At 38.3% G+C, this 15,725-nt stretch overlaps 1 protein-coding gene across 1 annotated transcript; it reads right to left on the bottom strand.

Moving 5' to 3' along the window:
• Window positions 1–1,371: 1,371 nt before the first annotated feature.
• NPY1R (neuropeptide Y receptor Y1) lies at window positions 1,372–4,085 on the bottom strand. The gene is made up of 2 exons (XM_004442240.3): window positions 3,242–4,085; window positions 1,372–3,133 (listed from the first exon to the last, which is right to left on the bottom strand). Exons 1-2 carry the CDS (start codon window positions 3,938–3,940, stop codon window positions 2,681–2,683), a joined length of 1,152 nt encoding a protein of 383 aa, XP_004442297.2. The 5' UTR covers window positions 3,941–4,085; the 3' UTR covers window positions 1,372–2,680.
• Window positions 4,086–15,725: the final 11,640 nt, after the last annotated feature.

Raw genomic sequence — 15,725 nt, 5'->3', positions numbered from 1 at the left:
TAACTGCAGCTAAAATCAGGAAGAAGGTGAATGGTACTGTTATGCCCTAATAATGGAACTTGTAAAGAGAGAAACACAAATTATTTTCTAAAACTCTATCACAGGTTCAGCTCATTGATTAATTTAATAGCACTGGACAGACCTTGGTTTGATTCCTGCTTCACCTGTTACTCAGTCTGGGGCTCAAATTTTTCAACTCGAGCTTCAATTTCCTCTTATGTGAACTGGTGATATTAGTCACACATCCTCACAGATACTTAAGTACTTGAAATAGTACTTGGCACATGCTAAGTGTTTAAAAATTCTAGCTATTATCATTTTATTCTAAATTACATAAGCTACATTATAATTATGCTCTTGTACTAAACCAATTAATTGATTTTTGTTCTTGGGTTTAAGAAAACGTAGTACTTCCAAAGTTTGCATTTAACATAAATGTTTTTCTTCTTTAATCAGAATGGATCTGTTGTTGACCCTAGACTTTACTAGTTCATCAACGTCTTTGGATAAAAGAGAAGAATTTGATATTCAGTTCATTATTTATTTAAAGCTAAAGAATCAGCAGCCTACACAGCTGAATGAGAATCCTAGAAATGGCCACCTCAGCAAATGCACTGACAAAAAGCACCTACGTATTAAAGCTGTTCTCAAGTGGCAATTTGTTTCCATAGCACCTAAGTAGAGAAAGACTAAATTTCCCAGTAGTGCCCCAAAGCTTTTTAGAAAAACATCAGGTAGTTTAAAATTCCAGGTTTTGGTAAGGACAGATGATGATATTTTCCAATATATATTAAAAGTTGGTTTTAGAATGTTTTTTCTTTGTTCGGTTAACAAAAAGTCATTCTTAACCTCTAATTTGAATTCATACTATATTCAATGTAAAAAAATTGGTATTTGTTTGACTTACAAAACTAATCATGCAAGTTTCTAAAATCTACAATGTCATTTTTGCTTAGCTGAGAAGGGAAAAAAAACATAATAAAAGAGAAAACACCTCTTTGGTAAAGATGAACTTAGGAGGAGGAGCCCAAGAAAATTTCAGGATGTGAAGTCAATATGATCATAAATGAGAAGAAAGGAAATTTGGTCATTATTTATTCATTGATTTGTTTTAGAAATATTTTTTGAAAAGCTTCTAAGTACCTGGCACTGTGCAACTGCACTGGGGACACAGAATCATGTAAAACAGTCCCTGCCTTCAAGAAGCTTATAGAACAAAGGAGGGAGACTGGGCCATCCATGGTTGTACCACAGAGTAGAAAATGTTTCATTAGCAAGTAGACATAGGATTCTGTGGGAACATCATGGGAGGGAAGACATGGGACAAAATAAAAACATGAAGCTGAAGAGAGACACGAAAGAGACTCCTCAGAAAAAGCAAAAACAATTTTAATAAAGAAAATGTCTGCTCTTCTAAAATCAAACATTTAATACTTTGACTGTATAATACATCAAAGATATGTCTTGTTCTTTAAGATATCTTTTCTCCAAATGATTCTGAGGCTCAATCGTGATTACAGGATACATGAAATTAAATATATTAACGTGACACAACTACTCAGTGCTCTATAGAGTGCATTACTTACAAGACTCCACAAGGCACACAGTTTATACAAGTTAACATGGGCTATATGAAGTGTTCTCGGTTTTCAGGTATTTATCCCTGCTAGCCAGGGTGAACATTCTTTTAGCATTGTACCTTGGTGTCCTTCTTTGAAAGACCAACACTGAAAGTTAAAAAAAGTTACTATATAGGCACTGATGTATGGAAAATACACTCTGTGTTTTTATATATTGCAAGCTGGAAATGCCTTTTGAATTACATGTATTTTACACCACAAAGCTTGACAAACACTGAACAGTCCGTGAAAAATGGAAAACCTCTTGACTATCAATTCAAAGGACTATAATTCAACTATTTGCAGCAATAATAATTTATTTATTAAGCTAATTACTCTGAAATCCTTTGGTTGTCAGGTACCAAAATAATTTTGAAGTTAGGAAACTGCTTTGCCACTTAATTCTTGTGGGTGGCCCAATTCCCTGTGTTATTCACAGCTGAGAAGTATTTTTTAATGCATTTTTATTTTAAGTGATAATCAATTAGGAGCAAATTAAATCCTGTCTTAAAATTTAAAAAAAAAGTACAAATCACGTCTGAATGACTTCAGACTGTAGGCATACAAGACATAGACCCTCTTTTAGCTCCACATCCTGAATGCTGCCTTTGCCTGCTGTCACCTCTGTAACAGATTGAAATGATGCCTATCATTACACCAGGATCGCCCCATCTATTGGCAATCTAATCTAATCAGGATGGCCCAATCTAATGAGAGTAACGGATGTAGTGCTTCTAAAGTCAGTTAATAGTAATACTTTAAAGAAATTTCATTCCAATAAATACAATATAAAAGTCTTTATATTATATGCATAAGTTTACAAAGAGCACTTCGAGGCTGTCTGGCCAAAACTATTACCAGAAGATTTCAAAGCCCATACATTTTGTTCCAAATGTAATTGTGACAGCTATAACAAAAGCAATAAAAAGCAAGACAAGAAAATCTTGGTCCCTCTTCAATGATTTCAACCCCATTCCTTGGGAGAACAGGTCATGAAAGCATGTTGCAGGTTGTGCTTGTTTCTAAACAGATGTCATCAGTGACCATATGCTACTGCAGATTCAGATTTTTTCATTATCATCGTTGTTGATTTTTTCAAATGCGACTGGGCTTGCTTGCTTTAAAGAAGTCTTAGAAACATCTGTGTGCATGGTAGACATGGCTATCGTCTCATAGTCATCATCCCGAGACCGGAAATCACAAAAGTTAAAGAAGAATTGCAAGTCTCTCTGAAAATTTTTGTTCAGGAATCCATAAAATATAGGGTTGACACAGGTGGATATCATTGCTGTGAGGTGGCAGAGCAGGAATAACAGATTATGGTTGCAGGTAGCAATGATCTGATGATTCCAATCAAACACAGTGTTGAAGATGGTGAGAGGCAGCCAGCAGACTGCAAATGCTACCACAATGGAGAGCAGCATGATGTTGATTCTTTTGGTTTCACTGGACCTGTACTTACTGTCTCTCATCTTGTCCATCATGTTGTTTCTTCTTTTTAAGCGTATATATATCTACAGAGGAAAAAAAAATATGAGTTCAAATAGAACAACTCATTTAATGAGGAATTCTGTGGAAAGAAGGTAAAAATGGAAATGGTAGAATAGAAAAAGCTTTCTTACCTTGAAGTAGCAAATAAATATAAAACAGAGTGGGCCAAAATACTGCAGCACCAAGAGGAGAGTGGTGTAAGACAATCTATGAGAGTCCGATGGAAATTTATCAAAGCACACGTATTTGTCCTTGTATGCATCAAGCGTTAGATTTTGGAACGGCTCATCAGTCAGTACTTGATAGATCAGGAACGGTAGAGAAGAAGCCACAGCAAGGACCCAAATGACAACAATACCTACGTAAGCATGTCTATTATTTGGCCTCCACCCTCGTGGGTTGATTATCAGCTGATGCCGTTCCACAGCAATAAGGACCAGAGAGAAAATGGATACGGTGATTGAAACACATTGCACAAAAGGATTCAACTTGCACATTGTCTCACCAAAAACCCAGTGGTCCATTAATGTGTAGACGAATGTGAAGGGGAGACACATGATGGCAACAAGCAGGTCTGAGAAGGAAAGGTTCACAATCAGGATGTTGGTAACATTTCTCATCTCCTTTTGTTTCAAGATGATTATGATCAAAGCCAGGTTTCCAGAGACCCCAAGGATTATCACAGCTCCATAAGCAAGAGCTAATGTAAATATCATGGCCAAGGGCAGATGACAATCATCATTTTCAAAAGCCAAAAACTGGGAATTCTTCTCTGAAAAATTATAGTATATTGAATGATTTTCAACCTGGGAAAATAATGTTGCATTCATTTTGATTGGTTTGGTTGTTATAGATTACTTTAGACAAATCGACAGTATGTTTCTTCAAAGCAGGTCAAATATTCAGCTTGTTCTTATTCCCCATATTGGAATCCATGTAGCAAAGTTATTCTGAATTCTTCATTCCCTTGAATTGAAAAATCTGTAAAGAGAAAATGACCAACTGCATTACTAATTTTATTGAGGGCAGTCAAAATGAATTCTGACTCATAGAACTATTTAAAGCGAAGACCCTGAAATAAATAAGCAAAATATAATCTGTATCAACATCTTTTTAAAATAGCAGAAACAGTGCAAACATTTTGAAAAAAAATCTTGTAATATTTTTAATTGGGCTTGCTTATGGGAGTTTTGGGAAAACAGAGTGGCCTGTAAATTATTAAGGTGTGTGTAAATTTCATGCTCAACATGTTCAAGTCTATCAACACATTTCCTAAACATTGTAAGAATATGAATGTATAGCAAAAAAAACAATGGACAGCTTAAAACATAAGAAAAATATATGAAACAAGCAAAGCAAAACAAAAAAAATTACCTATTTCTTCCTCTTACTATAGAAATGAAAGAATTCCTGTAGAGGTCAAGTTGTGGTAATAGTTCCAGCATACTCTGAACTGCTCTTTAAGGTAGACATTATTTAGCACAAGTATATTCAAAAAGAGATGATCAATATAGTGAAACATTGAAAAACTTTGTCATATGAAGTACTATTGAAGGAACAGAAGATGTTTAATCCAGAAAAGACGTACTAGGAACGCTATAGACGTCTTCTCATATTTGAACGGGTAGCCTGTGGCCTAGGGAACTGGGCTTAGAATATTATGTCTAACTACACAAGTTTGAAGTAGGACCAAGGGAAGTCTATTATATTAAGTAAAACAAAACAAAACAAATTTCACATCATTATGAGGAACAAAAGTTTAATCAAATGGAATGAACTGCCTGCAAAATTATCAAGTGCTCCATACACAAAAGGTTATAACTACTAGTTGAAAGACTTTCAAGGAGTTCTTGTATTGTGTAGGAGGTTCAATTGGATAACACTGAAGCTCTTTTCTAACTTTAAGATTCTATGACGTTACTAATATGCCAGAAGCTTTCAAAGGATTTCTAAGGTTTTATTCACGTACGTATCTTTCCTCCCCACTAGACTGTATACAGATACAATGCAGGGCTCTAAGTTTTAGTCGTAATTTTAATTTTTCACAGCATTTTGTGGTATAAATAATCTTTTCTTACCAACAAGACAAATGACAATAACCTTGTAGAGATTAAAAGCTCCTTTTTAAAAGATCTCTGATTTCCCAGACATTACTAAGTAAATATATGAGATGGGATTTCTTATGTTAATTAACAGGCCATTGTGTCTGTGTTAAGAGAGAGAATTGCATTTATTTCTTCCTTATGGGAGAACAATAAGGAAAATCATGCAGATTTTCTTCCACTGAAAAAGAGATAAGAAATTTAATGAACAAAAAGTGCATTTGCCTTTTAAGTGGTGCCCCAATGAACCTTTCCTTGAGTGTTTTTGCTTTCTAGAATATGGAGTGTTTTTTATTATAAAACCACAACTTGGCTTTATAAAACTAATGAATAAAAAGAAAGGTTGGTAACATTGTGAGAATGAAAGTATTAAGATTAGGAGCAGTAGTGGAATGATTTCAAGTATGAACATTGTTTGAAATATGGTTCTCCCCTCCTCCGAGCAACGAACTGTAATGAGTCCTAAACTTAGGTGGTAATCACACTTTTCCTCTCAAGAAGACCAAAGGCAGAGAGAATGATCTGTGTCTCTTAGTGTCTGAGAATAAACCTTGAAGAAGCAAGTCATAATTTAAAATTCTTTGGAAATTTCTCACTTAATTCAAGAAAACTTTGCATCATACTTCACGTTCAGGTTGCTATCAAGATATTCAACATTACTTATCAGTTAATTGTGAGTTTTTCCTTATTATTTAAAGTAAAACTAGCATGATAGTAAAGTGCATCCTCTTTATCCTATGACTTCTCATGGATCCCTGTCACCACGTACCATCAGATGAATAAGTACCATCAGATGAATAAGTATCCCCATATGAGACACATGTGGTCTGAACTATTGAGTACATTCCTCAGCCTGCCACTTGAAGACCTCTACATTATGCCTTCCTTCTGTCTTTCACTCCTTGCTCTAATAATCTCATTGTGAATGCTCTGTTCCAGGCAGGCCAGTCTCTTCATTCAGTCAGCAAATGGGCCTGACCTGTTTTAACATTTGCATCTTCGCCCCTGCCATTCCTCTTGCTGAGTGTTCTGTCTCATCATCATTACAAATTCCACCCATTTTCAAAGCACTATTTAGTCCCTCGAATCCCTGACTGGCTCCTCTCAATTATAATATAACCTCTTTAAGGTAAGTAGTGTGTATACTTCATAGTACCTGGCAAATATTAGATTTAGAATAAAAATGTGTTGACTGACATAGTAGATGCACAGTTGGAATAGTAGGTTCTTGGGTGAGTTCATCTTAACATCAATATTTCAATTCCATCATAGTCCTTTTACATGCAAAATAGATGTTTAACTACAATAGTCATTTAATTAGGTCAGGTATATAGGGGAAAATGTTCCACTTTGTGCCAAAAAAAAAAAAAAAGGAATTGTTTCTAAAAGAAAAGTCATCATTCAATAAATATTTATTGAACCCTTATTTTCTGTCAGCCACGGTTTTAAAGGAGACAGCAGTAACCTTTTTGTTGAGTTTTGTCTTGTGGGCAGAGAAAGACAAGAAAAAATAAATTAGTAAAAGAGATAGTATGCCAGGTGATAATAAGCGCTATGGAAAATAATAAAGCAAGAAAGGAGAACTGGGATTATTGGGAGTTGCAATTTATTACTGGGTGGTAGGGAAGGCCTCTGACTGCCTGAGAAGATGGCATGGTAAGACCTGAGAGTGGTGAGTGGGGAAGCCATGCAGATATCTCAGGGATGGCATCTCGTGTGGAAAGAACAAATATAAACTCTTTAAGGCTGGAGTGTACTTGGTGTGCTAAACAGCAAGGAGAAGTGGAATAAATAAAGGAAAGACTAGTAGGAAATTAAATGGAAAGGGTAAACAGAGGAAGAACAGACTGCGTAGGGCCTTATTCCATGGGACAGTCTGACTTTTAACTCAGAGAGATGAGGAGTCACTGGAGAGTATGTGGTAAGGGCATGAAGTTATAGACTTGTTTGAAAATGATTACTCTAGCTGCTGTTTTCAACAAACTTAAGACAGGAAAGAGAAGGAGATTCCTTAAGAGGCTAGTGCAATAATCTAGGTGAGAGATAATGGAGGCACAGACCCAGGTGTTTGCAGTGGAAAGGAAGAAAAGTAGAAATTTTATACCCACGGACTTACTTTGGCAAAATTCCATACATATGGCAATTAATGCAAACATTTATTAAATTATTACAATGTATGGGCTACAAAGACAGCTTTCTCGCAGATGAGTTAGGTAATATACTGAAACTCTACTCTGATATCTTTGAAATTATATTTGATAAACACACCTTGTGAGAAATTGCAGTTTTCTACTAAGTAGAAGTGAACTTAGCTCTACAGAAAATGCAAACTTTATTTTTTTAAGTGTTTGCAAGCCTCCTGCTATGGCACGTATCATTCCAGCTGGGTGAAACAGTTCTACATTGGATACAATGTGTATTTTCAACCTACCTCAGTATAATTTCAAGAAAGAACTGTCAGAAAATAACAATATTAAGAGAGAAAGAATTTACATACATTATCTTTGCAGAAGAAAATAATCTATTTACTATTCCAATATATATTTTTAAAACAAGGTATGCAACTACAAAACACTGCAAAAATTAAACGTTGTTAAATCTCATTTATATAGCTGTCCTATGCATTTAGAAACAAAACAGAGACACTACATACATCGCCAGTTGGCAAATTAGCCCCCGGCCAAAGGCACATTTTCTTCTCCTTTCCAGTTAGAATGTTGGCCTGTCACTGCTTGCTGTTCTTAGTGCTGTTGCGACCTGAAAATACAGCTTTCTGGTCATAACCTGCTGCAGATAAATTTTTTCAGTTACTCAGAACTGGCTGTTCACCTCACTTGTTTTGGAAAAGAAATGTCAGCCTTGTTACACGCAGCCTCCCAAAGTTACTGCTAGTTTATCTACATGAGTTACATAATTCTCTGCTCCTTCCTGTCCGAGGAGGGCTTGTTCAACAGACAGCTGCCTTAAAACAATAAGGAAGGACTAATAAAGCAGGAGCCACCCACCGAAAAGCACTCAGTCTTTCGTCGTGGGTGGGGAACTGGGCCGGAGACCTTTCTGCTCTCTCTTGCTTCGCCAGGGAAGCAGCCTCGAGGCTTGGACTGACGGCTGCTCTTTCTCTGTTTCTGTCCAGGCAGAGCCAGGCATATTCTGCACTTCGGCTGCCTGTGTGTGCCACCTAGCAAGTTATGCTTTCTCGTAGACAAATTTGAGACCAATGAGGGAAAAAAATGGAATGTCAAAACTCATGCCTTCTCTCTTCCCTCTCCTAGGTTTTTCCTGTGCTCCAGGAATTACCAAAGAACGAAACGGGATGTGTTAAAGGGGCATGCTTACGCACCCACCTTTTTCATATTGTGTAACTAGGTAAACTGCCCCAGATTTTCCCCATTCCCAACCCCCTCTCCCCCCACACACACATTCCCCACCCATCTATCCGGGAACGTCTCTACCCGAGATGATGAGAGACTAGCGAAACAGAAAACATCCAAACCAACCCAAAACAAGCAGAGCCCAAACTGAGTCAATTCTCTCTCCTCGGCCCAACATCAATCCTTAAAACATTCGCCCCTTCCAGTCTACCTGGGGACCAACGGAACACTCTTCAGCTACCTCCTCCTCCAGTGTGTCACCAAACTCCCAACCCAGCCGGGCTCCATCATCTCTGTTCTAAAAGGAGCTAAAGACTTCGATGATTAAAACTCAGAAATAGGAGGACAGGGCTCAGGGTGTCTACCAGGGCGCAGCGACAGACTGGGAGGGCCCAGCACGGGGGGGCGGGGTGGGGAGCAGGGCTCGATTCCAACCCGGTCGCGGGGAACCCACAAGGGTCCCGAGGGGCCACGCCTGCTGGGGTCCGCGGCCCCGGGGGTGAGCCAGCGCCTCCGCCCGCTCCCCGCCGGACACGTGCCGCAGGAGGGGGACGAAGGCGGACGACCCTCCAAGCCCACCCTTCCCAGACCATCCCACGGCTAGTTCCTCCGCGAAAACTGCAGTGCAGCCGCCCCCGGCAGAGGCTCCAGCCAGCTCCAGAAAAATGCGAAAGATAAGCGAGATGAGGGGAAGACCAACTAAGGGTACCTTCCTACCCCTACCGGCCTTCGAGATCCCGAAGAGAGAACTCTGATCTCGTCCAGAAATCCTCCGAGAGAAGGGTGTGCTGATGCCGCGAACTCCCGGTTCCCAACATTAGCCCCACACCCTCAGACAGGAGTCCTGGAGTTGTCAGATCGTTTGGAGCATCCTGCGACCTGCGCGCTCGGGGAACCAAACTGAAAGGCTGACTCCACACCCCACCTCGGTTCCCCAGAGCCAATTCCGAGTACTCGCATGCTTTTTCTTCCTCTCTCATCCTTCACCCCATCAATAAGAGATTTCTCAAAAGTCCCTTAAAAGGTATAAACTTGAAACTTACCCTCTGTCGGATTCGTCTTTTTCGCCTCTATTTATTAAAGCTAGAGGGGTGGCAATGGAAGGAAGGAGATGAGGGAGAAAAGATCTGCTGTTATTTCTCCTGCTCAAATCCTAAAGATTGATGAAGATAGGAAGAGACGCCCCCTGAAAGCCTAACTCCACCTCATCCCGGGATCACGTGAGGGCGCCTCGCGAGTAGCGCCTGAAGCTCCCCCACAAACACCTCACCTTGGATATACACCTCGGGAGTGCGTTGCCTAGGAATTCTGGAAAGAAAAGCAACTAAACATATCCACATATTCTTAGACATATACGCACGGGGCAGAGGAAAGTACACCCTCATCCCCATACAGTCCTTGACTCCGGGAAGGCTAGGCAATTTTTCAAGGCTTTTAAAAAGTCAGTGCCACTGTCTCTTCCTTTGTTTGCAGGTCAGTGCCATCTTGTGGCCGAAGTGATACCGGGCTGAAAAGCTGGAGCGTAAACCCAACTCAAGAATTGAAAGGGGTTGTTATTTACGGGAAGAGGAAACGTGAAATTCACAGCTACAATGCCACTAATACGTTTTTTGCTTTCTCTTGTGACGTTCAAATATTTCTCACGCCAATACCGAGAAGTTTTTTTCCCTCGTTTTAAAAGTAAACAAAGAGAAGACCTTAAAAAACTCAAAGTAGCGAATGTCGGATGAGATAGCCTGGCCTTTTAGTTCTCCTTTCTTTCCACTGAGAAAATGCACTGAGTCCGATTTGTTCCCAGCGCCTAGCTGCTTTTTTTAGGGGAGCACGACGAAGCGAGCATTTCCCTGGCGGTCAAAAACAGTCAATGCCATTTCCACGGTGCTTAATCTACTACAGTACTGAACGTTATGAAGAAAAGAATAGAATGTACACAGAGGACATTGACGGTGGCAAAACCATGATGGGGACCGGTGATTCAGGCTAATTACTGATACACTTATCTCAGATGTTTTACATACGTGGTTCTGTTCTACTTTGAAAAGTCAAGGTTGTGTTGACAAATTATTTACTGATGTAGATGAATAAAACTTCTTCCAAATCAAACTGTCAGAAAATAAAAAGTCTTCCTAGTAAAGCTATAGGACACTGCCTAGGCTGCGCATAAAGGTTTTATTGCATAACAACTGTGATTGTATTCTGTCTTCAAACTAAAAACAAAACAAAATTCCAAGACATATAGAATCACCTGAACTTTGCACTGTTAAGAAATGTTTTTTTATTTTATGGTTGTTATGCTGAATAAACACTATTTAAAGCTCAATACAAGCCATAGCTCACTTATTTACATAGATAAGGATGTACATACACAATCTCTGATTTATTTTTTCCTCAAGAAAGCTTTCTAAAATATTTGTCATTAGACATATTTTTATATGGTTGGAAAGGGATTATGATCAAGAATTAAAATATCATGGTCATGTAAGAAATGTACTATAATAGATATGATCATACATTAAAAAATCCCACTAATGCTTAAACAGAGTAAAATGACATATATATTTTCTTTCTTTTTTTTTTTTTTTACCAGTGATGAAAATATAAGGCATAGTTTAAGTATTTCAGTTCTTTTAAAGAGCAATAACTCATTTAGGTTTCTACTCACCCTCTGTCTACTCTATCCCTTAAATTACATTCTGTTCTTAGAAGCAAGTTAACTCTAAGGGCTTGATCATGGAATTGGCTACTTTTAGCCTGCTGCAAAATCACAAATGAAATAATTTAATTCTTTACTAAGAACATATTTTTACATAAATATTTTTGCTGTATCAGTAAATATTTTGGACTTGAGAAAATAATTTGGACTCACTAGATACTTTCCTTTCTGTATTTTCAAAGAATGCTAATAAAGGCATGTCTGCAAGAACGCCTGAACTACTGTGGCCATTGTATTTTGTCATCTTATTAATTTTTATAAAGTGCTCCCCTAAGGCAAATTTATAAAGCTGCATTCTTGAGCTATTGGTATCAATTACCAATCTTCGAAATATCATTGGTCTCAAAGATTTTTTTCTATGCCAAATTTTATGGTACAAAGAGAAGTTTTGAAATGTTCAACAAAAACAGCCAAATTATAAAATTCTCTAGGAATATTATTTACTAAGGACTCATTCCAATGTGTAAACTAGAAAAAATAAGCATAGCATAATAACCAAATACAACATAAGATCCTCTTATAATGTAATCTTACAGAAGGTTTCTAATAAAGTAATCTGAGTTCCTCAGAAGATTTGTGTTAAAGAGTAATCTGAATTCCTCAGAAGACATATGTTAAAGAAAAGATATGTGTTAAATAAAGATAATTTCTTTTTCTACTCTTAAGCAAACAGTTGCATACTTTCCTACTTGGGATCCAAACTAGATAAAACCTCATCTTTGCTGAGGATAGAGAAATTTTTTGCATTCTGTGTATTTCCTTCTAAAATTTCATAACAGCCTGACCTATAAACCATAACTAGGAGAATTAAATTAATGACCTATTCTCATATTCTCTTGGGCAGCAGTCTCATTCTGTCATTTAAACAGAGGGATAGGATCTACTCATTAAATCTCTGTAGATCTTAGTTTTATCAAAAAATTGGAACATCTTTGTGGTCTGGCCCTTTAAATTCCATGATTCAATAATTGTCTAGATAAAAGTGTGTCACTATACCTGCTACTGGAATTTATCCACTGTAATTACTTTATTGGTCTCCTGATGAATTTCTGCTGCAAGGGTTAAAGCTCCTGAAATGCTATTAGACCTTGATACAGGTAAAGTATCCTAAGTTATCATTCAGAAAAATCTTGATAGGCATTAATATACTACATGTGAAGACTAGAATGTACATGATATTGATAAGGAGGAAATTCCATTGAGGTACAATTTACTATGAAGCATGATGGTGAATCAGTTCATATTCTATGAATTAATTATGCACCAGTTTTTCCTTCTTTCTCTCACTTACCTACTGCATTTCTCTGAATCTATAAAGCCACAGAATGTTAGTTGTGACATTATTTTATGAACCATCAAGAAAGAAAAAAAATGTCTCCAGTAAAGTAATGACATACACTCAATTGTAAATGAATCTCAAAGTTAGAGTATCAAAATGTTAAAAAAAAAAAATCTGCATCTTAGAACTAATGAAATATAGTAGGTTAAGAATTTGACTAAATTGGTTAGTACAAGTAAATAGTCAATACAGTCACTTTATTCAATTGCCTTTTTGAAAGAATTAACTAGCAGAAATGAATAACAATTAATTTACTTAAAATGTTAGTATAGAATTTTTGTGTGTGTGTGTGTGTGTGAGGAAGATCAGCCCTGAGCTAACATCCATGCCAATCCTCCTCTTTTTGCTGAGGAATACTGGCCCTAGGCTAACATCTGTGCCCATCTTCCTCCACTTTATATGGGATGCCGCCACAGCATGGCCTGACAAGCGGTGCGTCGGTGCGTGCCAGGGATCTGAACCTGGGCCGCCAGCAGCAGAGCGCTCACTTAACCACTACACCAAGGGGCCGGCCCCAGTATACAATTATATAGACAAACAATTCAATTATCTTTTTTGTGTAGAAGAAGCCAAACGCTATTTGTGGATTTGCTCTTCATTTTAAATGGGAATGCACGTCAAGAAAGTCTTCATTTGATTACAAAGGCTACAAATTTAGGGCATTAAAAGAAACTGTCAGAGGAAGACCCTAGAAGACTAGGATCTTAAAAGTATTTAGTAAATATCCGAACATTTACCCACAGATCTCATATTGTCAGACATCCTTTAGACATTTCACAAAGTGTAATGTTATAAAAGTGTAACATTATGTATTTATTGCATGGTATAATAAAAATAGCTTTGTGATTGTTACTATTATTGTTTTTGATTATAATTATTACTATTTCTTTCATATTTCCTTTCAAAGGGATGAAATAGGAATAGCTGGTCGGAAGGGCAAGTATGAATGCCACCACTGGCATTCTGATACCTCTGTTCATCTTTCCCCACCCCCACCCTCAAAATCTCAGGCTTAGCATTAGACCCTTTCACAACACAGTGCTTCAGGTAGCCAACATCAGTAGATTAGACTCGGCCCCATTATGTACAGCTATTTCACATTCCCGAGATAGGGCAATTTTTCCCAGAGATAGGAAAAAAATTCCTTATGTGCACCTGCATGATATCACAAATAGGCGCAGAGGTGGTATGAAGTGTTCCCAGGTATCACTTTGCTTAGGTTAAGTATCCTTTCTTCATTCCTTTGTTTAAAGTCTAGCTGTTGCTTTTCTTTCCCCAGATACATATAAATTTAGAAAGTGGATAAATATCCAAGGATGAGCTGTGGTATATAATCTGACTCTTCTCAACCTAGGAAATTGCTTAGCCACCACTCTTCGCTAGCATAGCATGTAGGTGAAAGTAAGTCAACCAAACAGATTTGCAACTGCAAATTCGAAACCTTAGCTGAGCCTTGAATATTATCCAGAAATTCTTGGACTTGTGTGGCTCCCAATTCTTCTCTTAGAAGCTATTTCCCCCAGCCTCCTACCTTATACCCTCAGTCTCAGTAGACTCCTTTTCCCTTCTGAGATGAGTAAAAGCCATAGGGCATTTACTCCCTAACTTTCATATCCCTCATTTTGGCAAGAGATCCCCCAGCCCAGCTGTTTCAGCCTCCAGGTTTTGAGTGACCCTAGCCCACCGAGTTTTCCCAGCTGACGCCCCAAACATCATGCGACAGAGACAAGCCATCACCATTGTGCTCTCCCGATGTGCCGATCCACTCAATCCATGAGCGTAAAATCTATGAGTTATTTTATTCCACTAAGTTTTGGGAGGTTTGTTACGTAACAATAACATAACTATAACACCTGTTTATTCAATAATTCACTTTTCTTGGCTCAACAATAAAATAAAAACAAAAACAAAATTGATCAGCTCTTTCTCATTGTGACTCCCTCTCCCATGTCATATCTTCTCTAGCTGACTTATCTTTCCTGGCTAGCTTCTCCAAGAATAAAGTATATTTATTGTCCTCTCCTTTGCTCCCCAAAAATGGCCCACCTGAAACTGTTTCTGCCCAGGACACCAATGACCAAAGCCAGTGGACACAATTCAGGCTTATTTATTCTTTCTGTTGCATTTGACTTTCTTGACCATCCTCTCCTCCGGGAATCTTCTTTTTCTTTGACTTTCTTAACTCTACACTTTTGGCTTTTCTCTTTCCTAACTGGCTGTTCCTCAGTCTTCTCCCCCAGGATCTACGGTCTCCATCTACTTCTTAGGTGTTTTTCTCCCTAGGATCCTGTTATATAAATGGGCCAGAGATGGCCCCTGTATATTAGCCTAAAATGGTCCCCATTTTGTTTACTTCTTCACAGCAGGCTAGGACTATTAGCCCAAAGCTGGACAGCACCAAACTTAAATTCTCTCACATCCAATTGCTTTAAATATAGTCCAAACAAATATATTTTTAGCCATTTAGAACCTAGCTACTTTACCTATCCTGAGACACTGCACCCATGATCTGCTAACTATAGATAAGACAAATCCTGTAGCCATAGATGACACCAAACCACTGCTTCCCTTCGGAGCCCTCTGACTCAACTCTCTCCACCTTGCTGCCGAGTTATGTCACCTAGACACGTAAGCTCACTCTATTTTCTCCTTCTTCCCTGAAAGTCCCCTTGTCCTATCCCCCTTCTGAGTGATAACTCCACACGGTTGTCTCTGGAAGCTCTCTTGCTGGGAAACACATCCCCGTCATGCAACCTGGTCCAAGACCACCAAAATAAAGCTTGTGTGTCCTGCTTTTTGTAGTCTTGTCTCTTCCTTGATCAGCCCTGAAATCCTCAAGTTTACCAGAGATCTCACTCTTAACCTTCTCCTTTTTTTCACTTTTAGTACATAATCAAACCATCTGCCATCAATTACATGATTGTATGCTCATAACCCTAAACCTCTATGTCAAGTCCAGAACTCCCTCAGGCTTCCTTGGCAGATGTGCTTCTCAGCTGGTGCCCCTGATCTCAATCAGTGACGTCATCTCTATCCCTCAAGCCAGAACTGAAGACTCATCCCCAGTATTTCCCTCTCTCACACTCTCAA

Source organism: Ceratotherium simum, chromosome 12, assembly GCF_057802395.1.
Source record: "Ceratotherium simum simum isolate JZ-2026a chromosome 12, ASM5780239v1, whole genome shotgun sequence".
Taxonomy (NCBI): Eukaryota; Metazoa; Chordata; class Mammalia; order Perissodactyla; family Rhinocerotidae; genus Ceratotherium; species Ceratotherium simum.
This window is presented reverse-complemented; position numbering and strand designations above follow the sequence as displayed.